The 17,912-nt window shown below is 32.7% G+C and overlaps 1 protein-coding gene, 1 long non-coding RNA gene and 1 pseudogene across 5 annotated transcripts; all 3 read left to right on the top strand.

Annotated features, from left to right (window-relative positions):
* The first annotated feature begins 4,676 nt into the window (after nt 1-4,676).
* On the top strand, nt 4,677-6,873 carry LOC123213895 (rust resistance kinase Lr10-like). 3 transcript variants are annotated; one of them, XM_044633524.1, is made up of 3 exons: nt 5,080-5,130; nt 5,229-5,446; nt 5,608-6,873. In XM_044633524.1, exons 2-3 carry the CDS (start codon nt 5,395-5,397, stop codon nt 6,711-6,713), a joined length of 1,158 nt encoding a protein of 385 aa, XP_044489459.1. In that variant the 5' UTR covers nt 5,080-5,130; nt 5,229-5,394; the 3' UTR covers nt 6,714-6,873. The 3 variants fall into 3 exon arrangements, with proteins under 3 accessions (XP_044489458.1, XP_044489457.1, XP_044489459.1); XM_044633523.1 differs by having other exon boundaries at nt 4,677-5,446; nt 5,614-6,873; XM_044633522.1 differs by having other exon boundaries at nt 4,677-5,446.
* Nucleotides 6,874-9,490: 2,617 nt separating this feature from the next.
* LOC123213893 lies at nt 9,491-12,037 on the top strand (annotated as a pseudogene).
* Nucleotides 12,038-15,004: 2,967 nt separating this feature from the next.
* Nucleotides 15,005-16,741, top strand: LOC123214868. Of its 2 annotated transcripts, XR_006501904.1 has the most exons (4): nt 15,005-15,225; nt 15,330-15,389; nt 15,980-16,072; nt 16,498-16,741. It is a non-coding gene; the product is annotated as an uncharacterized LOC123214868 (long non-coding RNA). The 2 variants fall into 2 exon arrangements; XR_006501903.1 differs by lacking the exon at nt 15,980-16,072.
* The last annotated feature ends 1,171 nt before the right edge of the window (nt 16,742-17,912 follow it).

Below are 17,912 nucleotides of genomic sequence, written 5' to 3'. Positions count from 1 at the left end.
TATTATTTTGCATAAATGTCAGTCTCTATTTTCACTTTTCTTCTCCTACTCCTTTTCCATTATTGTATAGTCCTTCTTCTTTTTCTACTAATTTCATTCAATAAATGTCAATCTATTTGTTCTTTTTTTTTTCCTACCAAGAAAAATTGATATTGAGTAAAACTTTTAGCTCACTTGTATTATAATATTATTTAAGAATATATACAACCAAGATGCATGCTAATAAGAAAAGAAAATATATACTAAAATAATCAAACAGCTAGACAAGGTTCTTAATTAGAATATGTTGATCTATATCAATCATATTAATCTATATTAACTTGAATATTTGATCATATTAATTTATATCATGAGAGTATTAAATATACTAAGTTTAGTTTAGTCTTTAATCATCTGTGTGACATGCCTATGTATTTAGCATGTAGATTAATTTGTTTAGTGAAACGACAAATTCTTACCATTTATGTCAGAAATGCATTTAGTTTATTTTTAGTGTAATTTATTGTTTTATTCTTTGCTAATATAATGGCAAAGTCACTCTCACCAGTTAATAAAAATTTTAATTATCAATGTGATTAATTTTATTAAAATTACAAAGATAGCCCTATTAAAATACAAATTTAATTGATCAATTTATCCTCTAATAATATTTAGATTACCAATTTATCCTCCAATAATTATAGTTTACTATTTTCTTTTTTTCAAAAAAAATGTTTGCTTATTTTTTATTGGTTCTCCTATTATCTTCACCACCAATTGTTAATAAAATACCTAAATATAATACTTTTCTTCAAATACATACCCCTATATGAAATATAATATAAAAAGACGTGCATCAAAGTGCTTGCATGATATTAAATAGTTAACCTTAAAATGCTACGACTAAAGTCTAAACTAAATTCAGCATATTTGATACCCTCTTGATATAAATTAATATGGTTAAATATTCTAGTTAATATGGATTGATATGATTGACATGGATTGATATATTCTAATGATATGGATTGAGATATTCTAATTAATATGGATTGATATGATCAAAAAATTTTGTTACCTTGTATACACAATAGAACCCTAGTCTAGCTGTTCAATTATTTTATTGTATATTTTCTTTCTTTCTTGACATGTATCTTGATTGTGTATATTATTAGATAATATTAGAATACAAGTGCATTGGAGGTTTTACCTAATATCAATTTTTGTTGTAAGGAAAAAAAAAAAGAACAAATAGATTGACATTTATTGAATGAAATTAGTGGAAAAAGAAGAAGGAATATACGATAATGGAAAATGAGTAGGAGAAGAAAAGGAAAATAGAGATTAACATTTATTGAAAATAAATAAATGCAAGATGAAGAGGAAGAGACAATAATGAGAAATGAAAAAAAAATAGAAAAGGATAAATGTATAAATATTATCAATATGAGAAAATTATACATTTTAAATATTTTTTCAATTGTTGTTTTTTATTTTGTGTGAAAATGACATTTTTATCCTTTCACATAACAATAAAAGATAGGAATTCCAGGAATAACAATGATGTATAAAAAGTCAATAAAATATCAAGGATTTTATTGATATTTTACTTATACCATATGAACAAATTTTCAAATATTAACCACATTAACATAAAACTCACTAGCGAGTGCATGTTTATTTCAAATATACACTTTCCATTTGGAAATCTTAGTAAATGATCCAACCTCTAGGACCGCAATAATTTTTCAAAAGGCCTTTTGAATTTTTGCATTGATGAGTGGGCACCTTGAATTTTCTCCAAATCTAATCACAAACAAAGCCGTGTCCTACACATCCAATTGACTTGGAAGAGTCAAGCAATTATAAATCGACAAAGAGAGTAGAATTATATGAAGCCTTCAAACTTTAATGTGATTTAATCCTATCAAAAGCAAGTTTGTTCCCATATGGCTACTGGTCTGACTAGTTTGGCTAATAAGTTTCTCCTAGCCACTCATCTTGACTATAAGTTCCTCACGTTTATCTTGATTGTATATTTCCCTTCTGATGTGCGTACAGTGGTGGGTCTGAGGTGTTATATTCTTCTGATGTAGTCTCAGGACCATCGTTTTCATCTTTATAGACATTTGGATCGAATCCAGCCCTTGTGTTTACTGCTTTAATGGAATCCAAAAAATAGGCATTCCATGCCAATGGTATTACAGACGCTTGAAGGTGATCTACAAAGCTTGGAGATGCCTCCAAAGCCCTTTGTTTCTTCAGATGTTGAAATTATTGCAAACTGATTGAGTACTGAAAAATGTAATCTAGAGTAAACGATACCATCTGTTTCTTCTGAATTGGAAATGGAGCTAGCCTATTTGCTGTATCAAATACACAATGGAAAGCAAGTTCTTGTTTCAAATATGTCAATGTATGTATAAATAAGATTCATTCTAAAATTCCAACGCTTGGTTATTGATTCACATACATATCCTTGCTTTTACCATGCATGTTCCTTACCATACATTTTATTGTTCTTCTTCTAAACCATGAGAGAAAAGACTTAATCGAGGTTCATGTCAATTGGTGCAAATGGATTGAAGCACTGAAGAATGTAATCTAGAGTGAATTGGTTCACATTGTAAAAATAAAAACTGATGATGTTTTATTCATCTCAAGGAATGAAAACAGGTGTTACTAAACGGTGCCGTTAGTTGGTGTTCAAAATGCACCGCTTTTGCTTTCGGTTTCTTGTTAATCTTTCTTCCTTTCTTTGCAATTATACATAATCAAAAACTTTAGAGGAATTTATAAATATGTTCATTATTCTGTCTTTACCTGTACAGATGAATTACCTATGTTTTTGCCTTTACAAGTGTCAACAATTGTAAAATTAGGGGGATATATCCTAGTACTTTAAATTGCAAGATTTGGAAATAGTAAACCACAACCTTGAGGGGTAACCATAAATATGTAACAAAAATCATGTTAAGGAAGTGGCTTCCAGACTCCATGTTTTTTTATCTTTAGCCCTATCCTCTCCATTAGTAGGAGGTATAATAGTATAAAAATGGTTCAAAAAGTTAAGAAGAATTTATAACATTGTTTCATTATTTGCTTTATTTATGAAATTGTTTAATCCTTCTGTTTTATAAAGTTGTTAACTCCAAAAACACCTCATAAAATAACATAAACAACTTGTTTGATTCAAGTTATCGTAATTTTTTGGTTATATAGAAGTCAATTCTCTATAGTAATATTTTTATTCATTAGTGAAGAGCATTAAATCTTTACAGTTACTACTGATCTTTATCTGGTGGCTTTTTCATTTTTCTTTTTCTTTTCTCTTTTTCTGTGAATGCTATTACATCTTAGTAAATGATAAAACCTCCAGGACCGCAATTATTTTTCAAAAGGCCATTTGAATTTTTGCCATGTTGAGTGGGCACCTTGAATTTTCTCCCAATCTAATCACAAATAAAGCCGTGTCCTACACATCGAATCGACTTGGAAGAGTCAAATAATTATATACCGTGTCCTGCACATCTAATTGACTCGGAAGATTCAAACAATTATATATCCACAAGGACAGTTGAATTATATTAAGCCTTCACACTTTAATGTGATTTAACCTTATCAGAAGCAAGTTTGTTTTCACATTGCAACTGGTCTGGCTAGTTTGGTTAATAAGTTTCAGTTAGCCTCTCGTCTTGACTATAAGGATTCTTGTTGCTATTTATCAAGAGGGTCCTCATCTGGTGCGTGCAGTGAACGCATAGTGGTGGGTCTGAGGTGTTATGTTCTTCTGATCTAGTTTCAGGGCCATCATGTCTATCTTTATAGACTTTTAGTATTATTAGGGATGTTATTGATGTTAAATTTTTATATATTATAATATAAATTTAAAAAAAAAAAACTTTGACTAAAACTATAACATTTGATTTTAATACATGGATGAAAAAATAAACATTTCAAACTTGGAAGGTGAAATCAAGTTCGGGTGATTCATCTTCTTCTTCTTGATTCATCTTCGTCTACACAGCTACATGATAACAAATTTTGGACCAACAAGAGGAATTTGAAATGTGTCAAATTATTTGAAAAGTAAGAACAATGATCCTTGAGTTCTTGGTCAGAATTCAACTGGAATAAGGGGTAATAGTCAATAGCTAACGTTGACACTCAATATGCATTAAAAATAAATTACTATAAGGATGCAGCAACAATCTACTCTGTGGTTGGAATCAAGGAAATCTGTTGGCAAGATTAAGCATTTAAACTTTATTCTTTCAGCTAATTGATGAAAGCTATTTACTGGTGTTTTGTTCCCATTTCACTCTCAGCCTAATTTGCAGTTTATCTTTCTCTTACTTGGTAGCGAGATCGTGCCTTTGAGAGTTAGACTAAATCAAGGGGGTCTAGGTCGAGCTGAGGGTCGACCTGACCATATATCTTCAACACCTACTCATTTTTGTTTTTTTTGTAAGTAACATTTGCTCATTTATTTTTAATAAATGTTAATATTTCTTTTACTCTTCTCCCACTCATCTTTTTCCTGATAAATGTCAAATTATCTTTTTCTCTTCTTTTTGCATTTATTTTTTAAAGAAAAATGACAAAAAAGAAATATTTATCAACCCAATCTTGACTAGAAGCAGTGGTTCTAGTAGTTCCAAGTTCTAAGCCACATAAAAAAGGTAATTAGCTTAACAATTATTGGACCTCTGCTTCTTGTTCCTATCTTTCTTTCTCTCTTTCTCTATGTTCCTTGTACTGAGTATGATCCTCTTCCTTCTCCCACCTTACTCAGGAGCTGAGAATGGTGATGAATTCTGTCCACCAACAAGATGCAGCCCAGACGGACCAGAAATTAGATATCCCTTCCGACTCAAAACTCAACCACTCTTTTGTGGCCAAGAGGGGTTTGAATTGTCTTGCTCAGATAACAAGACATTGTTGCACCTTCCTTTCTCAGGCGATTACTATGTGCAAGAAATTGGATATCATTTTGGCTCAATTACCATTGTGGATGTGCAGGAGACCGCATGCACAATACAAAGTCTTCTAGCCCCTAACCTCAGAAACTCCAGATTCGATGTTTCCTACCTAAATCTTGAAGACACAATATTCAACTGCACCGACAGGATTAACACCAGTAGTTATTACGATGTAGTTGGACCTATTAGTTGCCTCAGTTATGATAGAAATTTTGTTTATGTAATGAGTTCATACAAATATTCTGATGAAATTCTGACCTTAAATTGTAGAAAATATAAAACGGTTGAAAGTTCTAGATATTTGACTTCGGCGGATGCTAGTAGAGGGACTTCCACAAATCCAGCAATCGAAATAGGATGGAAACCTCATAAAGAATGCGATAAATGCGAAGGTTCAGGAGACTACTGCGGGTTCAATACTACAAGCAATTCTGTAATGTGTTGCAAACATGACAATCCAAAATTCTGTTTCAACTACGACCGCCATCGTAAGTTTTCTTTAAGAAATTTTGTTGCAAATGATTTTTCGGATCGTTTAAATTTATCCCCTCTTTTTATGAAGCTTTATACTTTAATGTTTAGTTGAATGATCGCTCGCTCATGAGCTTACAAAACTGATGATAATTGAGCTAACATTTTTCCTTTTTAGATGCAGATTCTCCAATACAAAAAATTGTATTGTCCATAGCCGTAAGTATTGGAGGGAGTACATTACTTGCGTTGGTGATACTGATTGTTTACAAATCATGGAAATCCGAGAATGAAAAAGAGGCTCAACTTAAAGTGGACAAGTTCCTGGAAGACTACAAGACTCTTAATCCAGCCAGATATTCTTACAGTGACATTAAGAAAATTACGGGTAAATTTAAACAGAGACTCGGCCAAGGGGGTTATGGAAGTGTCTTCAAAGGAAAATTTTCCAACGGAATTCCAGTTGCGGTTAAGATGTTGGAACATTCAAAAGAAAATGGAGAAGAGTTCATCAATGAAGTGGCCACTATAGGAAGGATACACCATTTTAACATTGTTCGTCTTCTAGGATTTTGCTCAGAAGGAACACGACGTGCTCTTATCTATGAATTTATGCCAAATGGATCGCTTGAGAAGTTTCTATTCTCAAGGGGAAACGAGTCAGCTCAGCGTCCATTAAGTTGGGAAAAGCTGCAAAACATTGCAATTGGCATTGCCCGTGGAGTAGAGTACTTGCACCAAGGATGCAACCAAAGGATCCTTCACTTTGACATCAAGCCTCACAACATATTACTTGACCATAATTTTAGGCCAAAGATTTCAGATTTTGGTCTTGCCAAGCTATGCTCAAAGGAACAAAGTGTTATAACAATGACCGCGGCTAGAGGAACTGCTGGCTACATTGCTCCGGAGCTTTTCTCAAGAAATTTTGGAGATGTTTCTTACAAATCAGATGTGTTTAGTTATGGAATGATGTTGTTAGAGATGGTTGGCTGTCGGAAGAATATTGATCTTACAATTGAAAATCAGAGCCAAATTTACTTTCCAGAGTGGATATTCAACAAATTGAGCCAAGGAAAAGAACTTCATCTTGAATTTGTTGAAGATGAAGATGAGGAAATTGCCAAGAAGCTTGCAATAGTGGGACTGTGGTGCATTCAATGGAATCCAATAGAGAGACCTTCCATGCCAAAGGTATTACAGATGCTTGAAGGTGATTTACAAAGCTTGGAGATGCCTCCAAAGCCCTTTGTTTCTTCAAATGTTGAAATTGGTGCAAACTGATTGAATTGTTGAAGATTGTATCTAGAGTGAACTATACCATTTGTTTATTATGATTTGGAAATGAAGCCAATGTGATGTATCAAATACAAATGGAAAGCAAGTTCTTGCTCCAAATATGCCCATGTATAATAAATAAGACTCATACTTTTGTGGGATTGAAGTTCGAACACTTGAGTGTTTATCGATTTAGTGAAATATGCAGCTTTAAAATTTCATTTTTTTATTAAGAACATGTACATATCCTTACTCTTAAAATACATGTTCCCTAAATTTTATATATAGTGATACACCACTGGTTTCATTTTTTCTCTTCTGAATTATCCTTTCTTATCCTAAATTGTGACAGAAAATACTTAATACACCCTGAGGTTTTTGTTTGATATTCAAGATCCTAACTTTTAAAATACTAGGAAGTACTCTCCCTGGAACTAACAATTCATAATCAAATCCTAATTCCATTAAAACAATTTTTACATAAAGATGAGTAAATTACTTGTAAGTAATATTACATGCACAAACATTTCTTAATAATTATTCATACAAACTGATGTGATAATATTTAACTATATGATTTTAAAATAAGAAAATAATGAATAATCACTGTCACCAAATCATAAATTGTAACTTCAGTTTGAATGGATGAGTTGTTAACTCTTAAAGCACTCAGAAAAAATATATCATAAGCAATTTGTTTGATTCAAGTTATATTAATTTTTTGGTTATATAGTCAGTTTTCCGTTTAAACAAAGTTATTCACAGTAGCTTTTCTGTTTTCTCTAGACTAATATTTCATTCAGCAGTGAAGAACAGTAAATCTCTGCTGTATAACATTGTTCATAGGTAGGTATTTGAGTTTTTAAACTATCTTAGATATCTTTTTGAAATTGAGTTAAAATTTGGGTGGGAAACAATCCTTTGCCATTTCGAAAAAGTAAGATTTTGATTATCATAATGGTAAGTTTAATGCAATTCTATATGAATTGTACTAAAAATGGTGTAATTTTAATCATATCACACATTTTTAACGCAATTCAATTAGATCACACCTCTCAAGGTGTCATTCTAGTCGCTGGCCAGATAACACTTTTGTATGTGCGACCAACGATTGCCTCTAACATTTTTTTTTTCAAAATTTTAAGAATTTGTCATTTCCGAATTAGTGAATGAAAAGTATAATTTTTCCTGAAGAAGAAAAAACAATAATTCACTTTAGAAATTGTTGTTAGGAGGATAGGAAGGTGACATTAGGCTATTTGGTTGGGATAAATCTTTGCTTACTTTGTTAATTTACTTTTTTATTATTAATATTATTTTGTTTGATTTAATATATAATAAAAAATTTTGATAATATTATATTATTAAAGGTTATATATAATATTTTCTCCTTCATTCTTGTTATTAATAGATTATTTAAATAATTTTAATTTTATTATAAATTTTTTAATTAATTTGTTATCACCTCCACGGTAGCCTTATGTAGCAGCCGGTCTGAATAATAAGGAGCATTGAACACGAAATCTCACCCATCCCAACTACATAGCAGTTTCTCTTATCCTATCATCTTGACTATAAATTCCTCGCAATTTTTCTTGACTTGATGAGGACTGTTATTGCTATTGAATCAAGAGGGTTCCCATTTGGTGCGTGCAGTGGACGCATAGTTGTGGGCCTAAGGTGTTATGTTATTCTAATGTTGACTATAAATGTCATAACCGAGTCTATGTCCTTTCTTGTAGACTTGATAATTGAGTGGAAATTTCATCTCAGGTAAGTCATTTACGAAGAAATTTTATACAAAGGACTAACATGGATGAAATTGAGTAGCAAAAAGAAATTTTGTAAAGTGCATGTCTCCATCTAGTTTTTCATAACCATATTGTACGCAAGTTTCCAATTCACATTACATTGTATATTGTCCATCCAAATCAAGAGAGGAAGAACCACGACAAGAGAAAAGTCGTCAATTTTTTTAACTTCCCTATTTTCCATGTTGATCTTTCTCTGGATTTGTGAAACACATGGGAAAATCCGTCATAAAACATGTTTAATTAATCATTTTGAATAGAAAAATCACAAATATAAGTATTTAATATTAGAGGCCTAATAGTGTAACAAATTAAGATAACTTCTGAATGCAAGTCCCTTTTAATTTTGTCTAATAAATATAGGAATTCAAGGAATAACAATGATGTATAAAAGGTCAATAAAACATCAAGGATTTTGTTGATATTTTACTTATACCATAAAAACAAATTTTCAAATATTGACCGTGTTAATATAAAAAGAGCAATGCTGTGTGTACCCAATTTTGGTACACAATTTATGTACACAGTGATGTGTCATCATGCAATTAGATGATTTTAAAACATGTGTCACAATATGATAAAGAAATATCCAATCACATGATGACATCTCATCTGTGTATACAAATTGTGTATCAAAAATGGGTACACATAATTTTATTGATATAAAAATCACTTGTGAGTGCATGTTTATTTCAAATTTACACTTTCCTTTTGGAAATCTTAGTAAATGATCCAACCTCCAGGACCGCAATAATTTTTCAAAAGGTCGTTTGAATTTTTTGCCATGTTGAGTGGGCACCTTGAATTTTCTCCAAATTTAATCACTAACAAAAGCCGTGTCCTACACATCGAATTGACTTGGAAGAGTCAAGCAATTATAAATCGACAAAGAGAGTAGAATTATATTAAGCTTTCAAACTTTAATGTGATTTAACCCTATCAAAAGCAAGTTTGTTCCCAGATGGCTACTGGTCCCTTTTAGTTTTGTCCAGTAAACGTTACATATTTTCACTTTCCAACATATTTTTATATCCAAATTGGTAGAACTTGGGAGAAACCATGGGAAGAAGGGAATCATCAAATTCATCAAACATTATGTTTTCTGTGTTGTTCTTTCTATTCATGGGTGTACAACAAGCTGCATGTTCTTCTTCAAGTGGAGACATCAAAGATATACGATTCCCATTCTGCTTAAAGGTCAATTCATCGGACATCGGTAATTCTGACTTCGAACTTACTTGCGAGAGCAACAAAACCATCCTACACTACCGTTCTGGAAAATACTATGTGAATGAAATTTTTTATGATGATCAGAGAGTTAATGTTGTTGATGTTGAATTCGCCAATCGAAACTGTGGAGCCCTTCCATCTCAGCCTCTTTCAATCTCTGAAATTTCCGACGGTTATTACTTCAGACAGAGAATTTCATTAGAACTCTTATCTTCCACGTATATACGACGACAATTGAAGCACTACATAGAAGCTCAGTTTTTGAAGTGCCCTATGAATTTCAGTCATCCCTCGTACATAAGAGTTCCTTGTTTTAGCGGAAACCAATCTCATGTTTATGTCTACTGTGATAGTAGCTCAAAAACAGCCTATCATCACGATTCATGCTCGTTCATTTCAAGTATTCCTATGCTTCTTCCTCTTCAGACAAATCTTTCATATCAAACCATCCAGCATTTTCTGCAGTTAGGGTTTGATCTTTGGTGGTACGAATCGGATCAACGTAAGCTTATTTATCTGTATACATACGTGTTGAGGTTGTGTTGAATATTTTTAATTGATTTATCTTTACTCAATTTTTGTGAATTATCTGTCCGGGCTTAATTTTTATTTCTTGCCAGGTTATGGACGGAGTGCTGGCTACTATCTGATTGTTTTATGGGAATACATGCTTGAAGCCTTACGCGAAGTAATTGAATTCTTTGGTATCGTTTCCATGACCAAATTTCTGTTCTTATTGCTCCGATATATATTGACCAATTGTAGCACTCCTTGTATGGTTTCTGTCAAAATTATTATTCTCAGCTTTACTTCCGGTGTGATTCTGCAGGTACTATTGATTCAAATGTGGGCTGGTGGACGTATGTTATAGGTGCTTATCTCTCTGCATGCTTTCTGTTGGGTAATTAAAATCTTGCTCTAGAATTTCTGTTCTCTATGGCATGAACTCTTAGCTTAAAGCACTGAGACACTGAGTTAACTTTCTTTTTTACACGGTTGCAGTTGTTCTTATCGTCAGATTTATCTTTGCTCCGATGGTTTTACTTGTGTATATTTTCATCAAGTATAAAAACACATGGAAAACAGTGGATACCGTAGAGAAATTTCTTCACAGTCAACAATCCTGGATGCCTAAAAGGTATTCCTACTGTGAGATAATTGCAATGACAAACGGTTTCAGCTATGAATTAGGCCAAGGTGGCTTCGGATCCGTTTACAAAGGGCAGCTTCATAATGGTTGTTTCATTGCTGTTAAAGTGTTAAAAAACTCCAAATTTAGTGCAGAAGAATTTATCAATGAAGTCTCCACAATTGGTAGAATTCATCATGTCAATATTGTGCAATTATTGGGATTTTGTTCAGAAGAACAAAATCGTGCTCTTGTGTATGAGTATATGCCTAATGGATCTCTTGATAAACACATCTTCTCAAAGAGATGTAAAGGAAAGTCATTTACTTGGAAGAAACTCCATGAAATAGCTATTGGAACAGCTCGGGGGATTGAATATTTACATGGAGGATGTGATGTTTGCATTCTTCATTTCGATATTAAGCCTCATAACATCTTGCTTGACCACAATTTCATGCCAAAAGTCTCTGATTTTGGCCTTGCAAAATTCTATTCAAAGGAAAATGATTTTGTGTCCATTAGTATTACAAGAGGAACAATAGGATACATAGCTCCTGAGTTGATTTTGAGGAATTTTGGGATGATTTCTTCTAAATCAGATGTTTATAGTTTTGGAATGTTATTATTAGATTTGTTGGAGGGAGAAGGAATTCTTTTTCAATGGAAACTCCTTCAAGCAAAGAATACTTCCCGTCATGGGCATATGACCAAATACTGAGGGGAGGAGATTTAGAAATTCAAGATGCGGCTGAAAATGAAATTGGGATTGCTAGAAAACTATGCATAATTGGGTTGTGGTGCATACAAGTGAATGCAGCAGATCGTCCAGCAATTTCCAAAGTAAGGGAAATGTTAGAAGGAAGCATTGACAACTTGGATATGCCTCCTAAACCTTTCTTTTCTTCTTCTCAACATTGCTCTATAAAGGATGAGATTTTAATGGAATTAGATTCTACAGGTTCATCAGAGCTATTGTTATCAGAATCAATGGAGGGAAGCTTGTATATTGATGGCAATGTTTAGTTTAATTTCCAAATAAAATGTGTAAATTTTAAATAAACCTGCATTCACTAGTGGTTTTATATTAATGTGGTCAATATTTAGAAAAAATTTTATATGGTATAAGTAAAATATTAATAAAATCCTTGATATTTTATTGACCTTGATATTTCATTGTTATTCTTTAAATTCCTATATTTTAATTTATTATAATAAAACTATACGTATTCACTTTAAACATATAAATAGATACACATTTTATGTGTATTTTTAAGTGATTGTGTGATTTTAAATTAAAGATAAATATCAATCATATAATGACACATCATATATGTATTTATTTATTTACTTACAAATGAATATGTATAATATTGCTAATTTTATTGGTACGTGAAAGGATAAAAATTTCAATTTAACACAAAATAAAAAGCAATAATTGAAAAAAATATTTAAATTGTATCATTTTCTCCTCTCCATAATATTTATACATTTATCATTTTCTATTGTCTCATTTCTCATTATTGTCTCTTCCTCTCCTTCTCTCATTTATTTATTCTAAATAAATGGTAAATAAATGGCAATCTCTCTGTTTCTTATTTTTCTCCCACTCATTTTTCGTTGCCACATCTTTTTTTCCTATTTCATTAATTTCATTTCAATAAATGTCAATCTCTTTGTTCTTCTTTTTTTTTCACTTATTTCTTTTCAATGAATGTGAGTCTGGCTCTTACTCTTCTTTCTTCTACTCATTTATTTTTTATAAATGTAAATTTATTTTTTCATCTTGTTTCTCTGTTTTTTATCTTAATTAAACTAAATGTAAATCTATGGTTTATGGCGAAGATGACCAGAGGAGCAATAAAAGAAGACAAAAAACAATTCTTTTTTGTAGAAAAACAAAAAATAAAACATTTATCAGACCAGTCTTTACTAAAATGAGTGGTTCTGGTAGTTCTAAGTACTAAACAACATTAAAGAAGTAATTAGCTTAACAATTATTGGACCTTTGCCTGCTGTTGTCATCTTTCTCTCTCTTTCTCTATGTTCCTTGTATTGAGTATAGTCCTCTTCCTTCTCCCACCTACTCAGCCGAGAATCCTGATGAATTCTGTCCACCAACAAGATGCAGCCCAAACAGACCAGAAATTAGATATCACTTCCGACTCCAAAGTCAACCACTCTTTTGTGCCCATAAAGAGATTGAATTCTCTTGCTCAAATAACAAGACATTGTTGCACCTTCCTTCCTCAGGCGATTACTATGTGCAAGAAATTGAATATTCTGTCGGCCAGATTACCATTATGGATGTGCAGGCAAAGTCTTCTAGCCCCTAACCTCACTAAGTCCAGATTCTATGTTCCCGGTTCGGAAGAATGCATAATATTCAACTGTACTAACAGGATTCCAATCACCAATAGTGGTTACAGTGTAATTGGACCTATAAATTGCCTCAGTTATGATAGAAATTTTAATACGTTCAGAAGAATATTCAGAAGAAATTCTGCCGTTAAATTGTAGAAAATATAAAACCGTTACATTTCTCGGTTGGATTTCGCGTGATGCTACTCAAGGGCCTTCGACAAATAGAGGAATCGGAATAAACTGGAAACCTCATAAAGAATGCGATAACTGTGAAGCTTCAGGAGACTACTGCGGGGTCAATACTACAAGCAATTCTGTAATGTGTTGCAAACACGACAATCCAAAAGTCTGTTCCCTTCATCCTATGTTATCATTCAGAAATTTTGTAGCTGCTATCTTCATGAATGAATTTGCGCATCTTTTAATTTTATCACAAGATCTATACTCTATCACATCATTAAATTTCTTTTCAACTGAATAAATATTCAATAAAGCCTACTCATTTTATGTGCTCCCGCTTCATTATACATAGTAGACGAGAAGAATCATACTGAAAAGTTTAGATAATTACTATGCTGTATTCATTCCCGGCTGAGCTCAAGATTGGCTTGAGATTGATAAATTGAGGTTTGAATTCAACTGAAAAACAATTAAACTTTGGATTTGATCTGAACTGGCTTGAACTCAACTATTAAAATTGACTTGGCTAGTTTGGACTGAATCCAACCTTTGTTATTTCTGCTTTGATGGATTTAAGTGCAATACTATATTTGATTTGAAAGAAGAAAACTCGGAAATTATAACTAAACCACTCTTATTCTAGTTGAATGGCTCATGGCCGGGGAGGGAAGCCTGAAATCCTTTTGAGCTAACAAAACTGATGATAATATAGCTAACATTTTTCATTTTGAAATGCAGATTCTCCAATAAAAAATAATTTTAGTGTCCTTAGCTGCAGGTATTGGAGGCAGTGCATTACTTGTGCTGGTGATACTGATTGTTTACAAATCATGGAAATCTGATCATGAAAAAGAGGCTCAACTTAAAGTAGACAAGTTCCTGGGAGACTATGTTAGGTCTCGCATACACTCTTCTCACAAGAAGAAAACCCAGAGAAGAGAGACACATGGCAGCAGCAGACAACTAAAGACACGTGGCAACTTGGGACTGGAAGAAATGACAGACTCACAACAGAATCAGGGGACTACCAGAGGAGACAAGAGTGATAAGATGGCAAGCAAGGATGGGCCCATCAGAGAGGAGGAAAAGAAGGATATAAACCTGGAAGATTAGAGAGAGGAGGCAGAGTGAAAATTAAAGGGAAAAGAGAAAGTGGGAGAGATTCCAACCTCTCGGATGCTGGAGAAACTTGGCTATTGATATGTTGTTGTTTTTCATTATTACTGTGATTTTTAGTTTTTGTAGAAGGAGTGAACAGAGTGAATCAAGTACTTGTATTTCCATTTTTGAAAAATATTGCTCAATATAAAAATATTTTCAGATTACATTTGTCTACAACACTGATACATTGTTCTATCCCTGTGTGTTTTGGTTGTTCCTTGAGTTTGGTCCTTCCTTGCATCTGGATTGTTGAGAGTATGTACCACCCCTCTTCCTCTAGTGGTAATTATCTCCATCCAGTTTTGTAAAGTGCATGGAACCGATTATATACTGACTATCCAAATCAGGAGAGGAAGAACTATTGAAATACCCAAATCTTGGTTATAGGTGAAACTAAAGGGGGCTATACGAAATCTTTCCCACATATGGGGGTTAAGTGGAAATTTTCCTTTTATTTGCTAATAAAAGTCAGTAGCCTTTTCTTCTTCAGCAAGAAGAAAAGAAACAGAGCACAGACGGGAGAAAACAGAGAAAGAAAGGGAAAGAAGAGAAGGGAAGAAAGAAAAGAAAAGAAAGAAGAAGAAAAGAAAGAAAAAGAAGGAAAGGGAAAGGAAGAGAAAAGGGATTTATAGGAAAAGGGAATAGGGTATTTCATTTTTATTCAAAAAAAAAATTTTAGGGTTTGTTATATTTGCTCAAATTAGGGATTTCCAAATTTTTGATCATATTGTTTCCAATTGGTTTGAATAGGTGAAGAAGAAGGGAGATTTGCAAGAGATTTCAACTCTGATTTAGAGGCTACCCAAATCAGTGAGTGGGAATAAACTTTTCTTCCTTTATGATTTTTTGGGTATAAATTTTATTTATAGTTTTGTGAAACTTTATAGTATTTATTGTGAATCCTTGAAAATGGTAGTATGGATTTGGTGGAAATCTCTCAAAAATAAAATAAAATAAAATAGTTTTCTTTATGTATGTTATGGAATTAGGATTTGGGTGGCTATAAAGTAAAAGTTACATTATTCAGTGGATTCAGAATGTTTAAATTAAGTTATGTGGTGACCAAGTGAATTCTGGAAATTATTAAATTACTGTTTTGTGTTGTGGTTGAGTTGAAATTGTTTAGTTGAGCTTCATGTAAGTTGGAAGTGGTTTTATTTGAGCTTCATGTGAGTTGGAAGTGTTTCGTTGATATTTTATGTGTGATTGAGATTTGCTCATGGTGATTGTGGCGTTTGCCAATGAGTATTGTTCTAAACAAAAATTGATATGGTGAAAATAAATTATATTATTTGAATGTTTCTGGTTATTACTTATTATGCAATAAAATGCTCTGCCTATGCAATATTTATGCTAGGTACGACAGATTTAAATGCTCTGCCTGTGTGATATCTATACAGGTACGACAGAATTTAGTGCTCTGCTTGTGCTTTATTTCATGCCAAGTATGACAGAATCGAATGCTCTGCCCGTGTGAGATTTTAGTATACCGGGTATGACAGTTGTTTTTCTTTTGCTCTGCCTAGGTGGGGACACCCCCGGGTATGATAGATTTCCTTTTATATGATATTTTGATGTATAGCTTTATATTGAAAATGGTGGGATATCTTTATATTTAAAAATTTTGATATGGAAGGAAACCTATAAGATAAAGATAGTATTGTTATTGAGTTGGAAGTGGAAATTCATAAATGATTGATTTGTTCCTATGAGAAAAAGGTAGTATGGTTAAGTTCATTCTTGAGAAAATCAATTTATGAGATAATTTTGTGATGAACGTTTCAAGTTAAATGAGAAGCATGTGGTTTAAGCATAAGCATACTATTATATTTTGACATGCATTAATATTCTCAAGGATTTAAATTTCCTACTCACTGAGCTTTTAGCTCACCCTTTATAAATGTTTTCCTCCCTCCAGGACATCCTCCAGATCGTGCGGGATAGTGTTTTGTTGGGTTGTGCCACAGTGTAGCATCTTTCGTGGATGTTTTCATTTGCACGCATCTATATAGATTTTTTGTTGTTTTTTTTTTTATATAAACTTGTGAAATGTTGAAAGGCCGGAGGCCTAATTACAATATTCTCATGACTTTTGAAATGAGTAAAGATGTAAATTATTTTGTCATGTATATGATAAGGCCGGAGGCCTGATTACAGGTTTATTTTATGATTTTTTTGGCTTTAATCAGGATGTATTATGACATATACTTATATAAAGGCCGGAGGCCTATAGATGATATTATTTTATGTGTTAGAATATGGTGTAGAAAGGTTTTTCAAACAAATACAGGATGCATTTCGCCCTTCTAAGCCTATAACAGTATTCTCAGAGGTTATAGGATAGCGGGTCGGGATGGGTCCTGTCAACTATGACAAGGGAAAAGTCGTGGACTTTTTCAAATTTCCTATTTTCTTTGTTGATCTTTCTCTCGATTTGTTTACTGGTCCCTTTTAATTTTGTCTAGTAAATGTTACATATTTTCAATTTCCAACATATTTTTATATCCAAATTGGTAGTACCTGGGAGAAACCATGGGAAGAAGGGAATCGACAAATTCATCAAACATTATGTTTTCTGTGTTGTTCTTTCTATTCATTGGTCTACAACAGGCTGCATGTTCTTCTTCATGTGGAGATATCAAAGATATACGATACCCATTCTGGTTAAAGGTCAATTCATCGGACATCGGTAATTCTGAATTTGAACTCACATGCAAGGGCAACAAACCCATCCTACAATACTGTTCTGGAAAATACTATGTGAATGAAATTTTTTATGATGATCAGATAATTAATGTTGTTGATGTTGAATTCGCCAATCGAAACTGTGTTGCCCTTCCATCTCAACCTCTTTCAATCTCTGAAACTTCCGACGATTATGACAACAGAAAGGGAATTTCATTGGAATTCGCATCTTCCACGTATATAGGACGACAATTGAAGCACTACACAGAAGCTCAGTTTTTGAAGTGCCCTATGAACTTCAGTCATCCCTCGTACATAAGAGTTCCTTGTTACAGCGGAAACCAATCTCATGTTTATGTCTACTATGATAGTAGCTCAAAAGCAGCCTATCATCAAGATTCATGCTCGTTCATTTCAAGTATTCCTATGCTTCTGCCTCTTCAGACAAATCTTTCCTATCAAACCATCCAGCATTTTCTGCAGTTAGGGTTTGATCTTTGGTGGTACGAAGTGGATAAAAGTAAGCTTATTTATCAGTACACATAAGTGTTGAGGTTGTGTTGAATTTTTTTAATTGATTTTTCTTTTCTCAATTTTTGTGAATTATCTGTCCGGGCTTTAGTTTTTATTTCTTGCAAGTTTATGCAG

This window comes from Mangifera indica, chromosome 4 (assembly GCF_011075055.1).
Source record: "Mangifera indica cultivar Alphonso chromosome 4, CATAS_Mindica_2.1, whole genome shotgun sequence".
NCBI classification, from domain to species: domain Eukaryota; kingdom Viridiplantae; phylum Streptophyta; class Magnoliopsida; order Sapindales; family Anacardiaceae; genus Mangifera; species Mangifera indica.
This window is presented reverse-complemented; position numbering and strand designations above follow the sequence as displayed.

Bases quoted from the DNA above. Each gene is read 5' to 3' on its own strand.
- LOC123213895 (XM_044633522.1), top strand. From the start codon at position 4,723: ATGTTCCTTGTACTGAGTATGATCCTCTTCCTTCTCCCACCTTACTCA. The intron at 5,447-5,607 runs GTAAGTTTTCTT...TTTCCTTTTTAG, and splicing joins TTTCAACTACGACCGCCATC to ATGCAGATTCTCCAATACAA.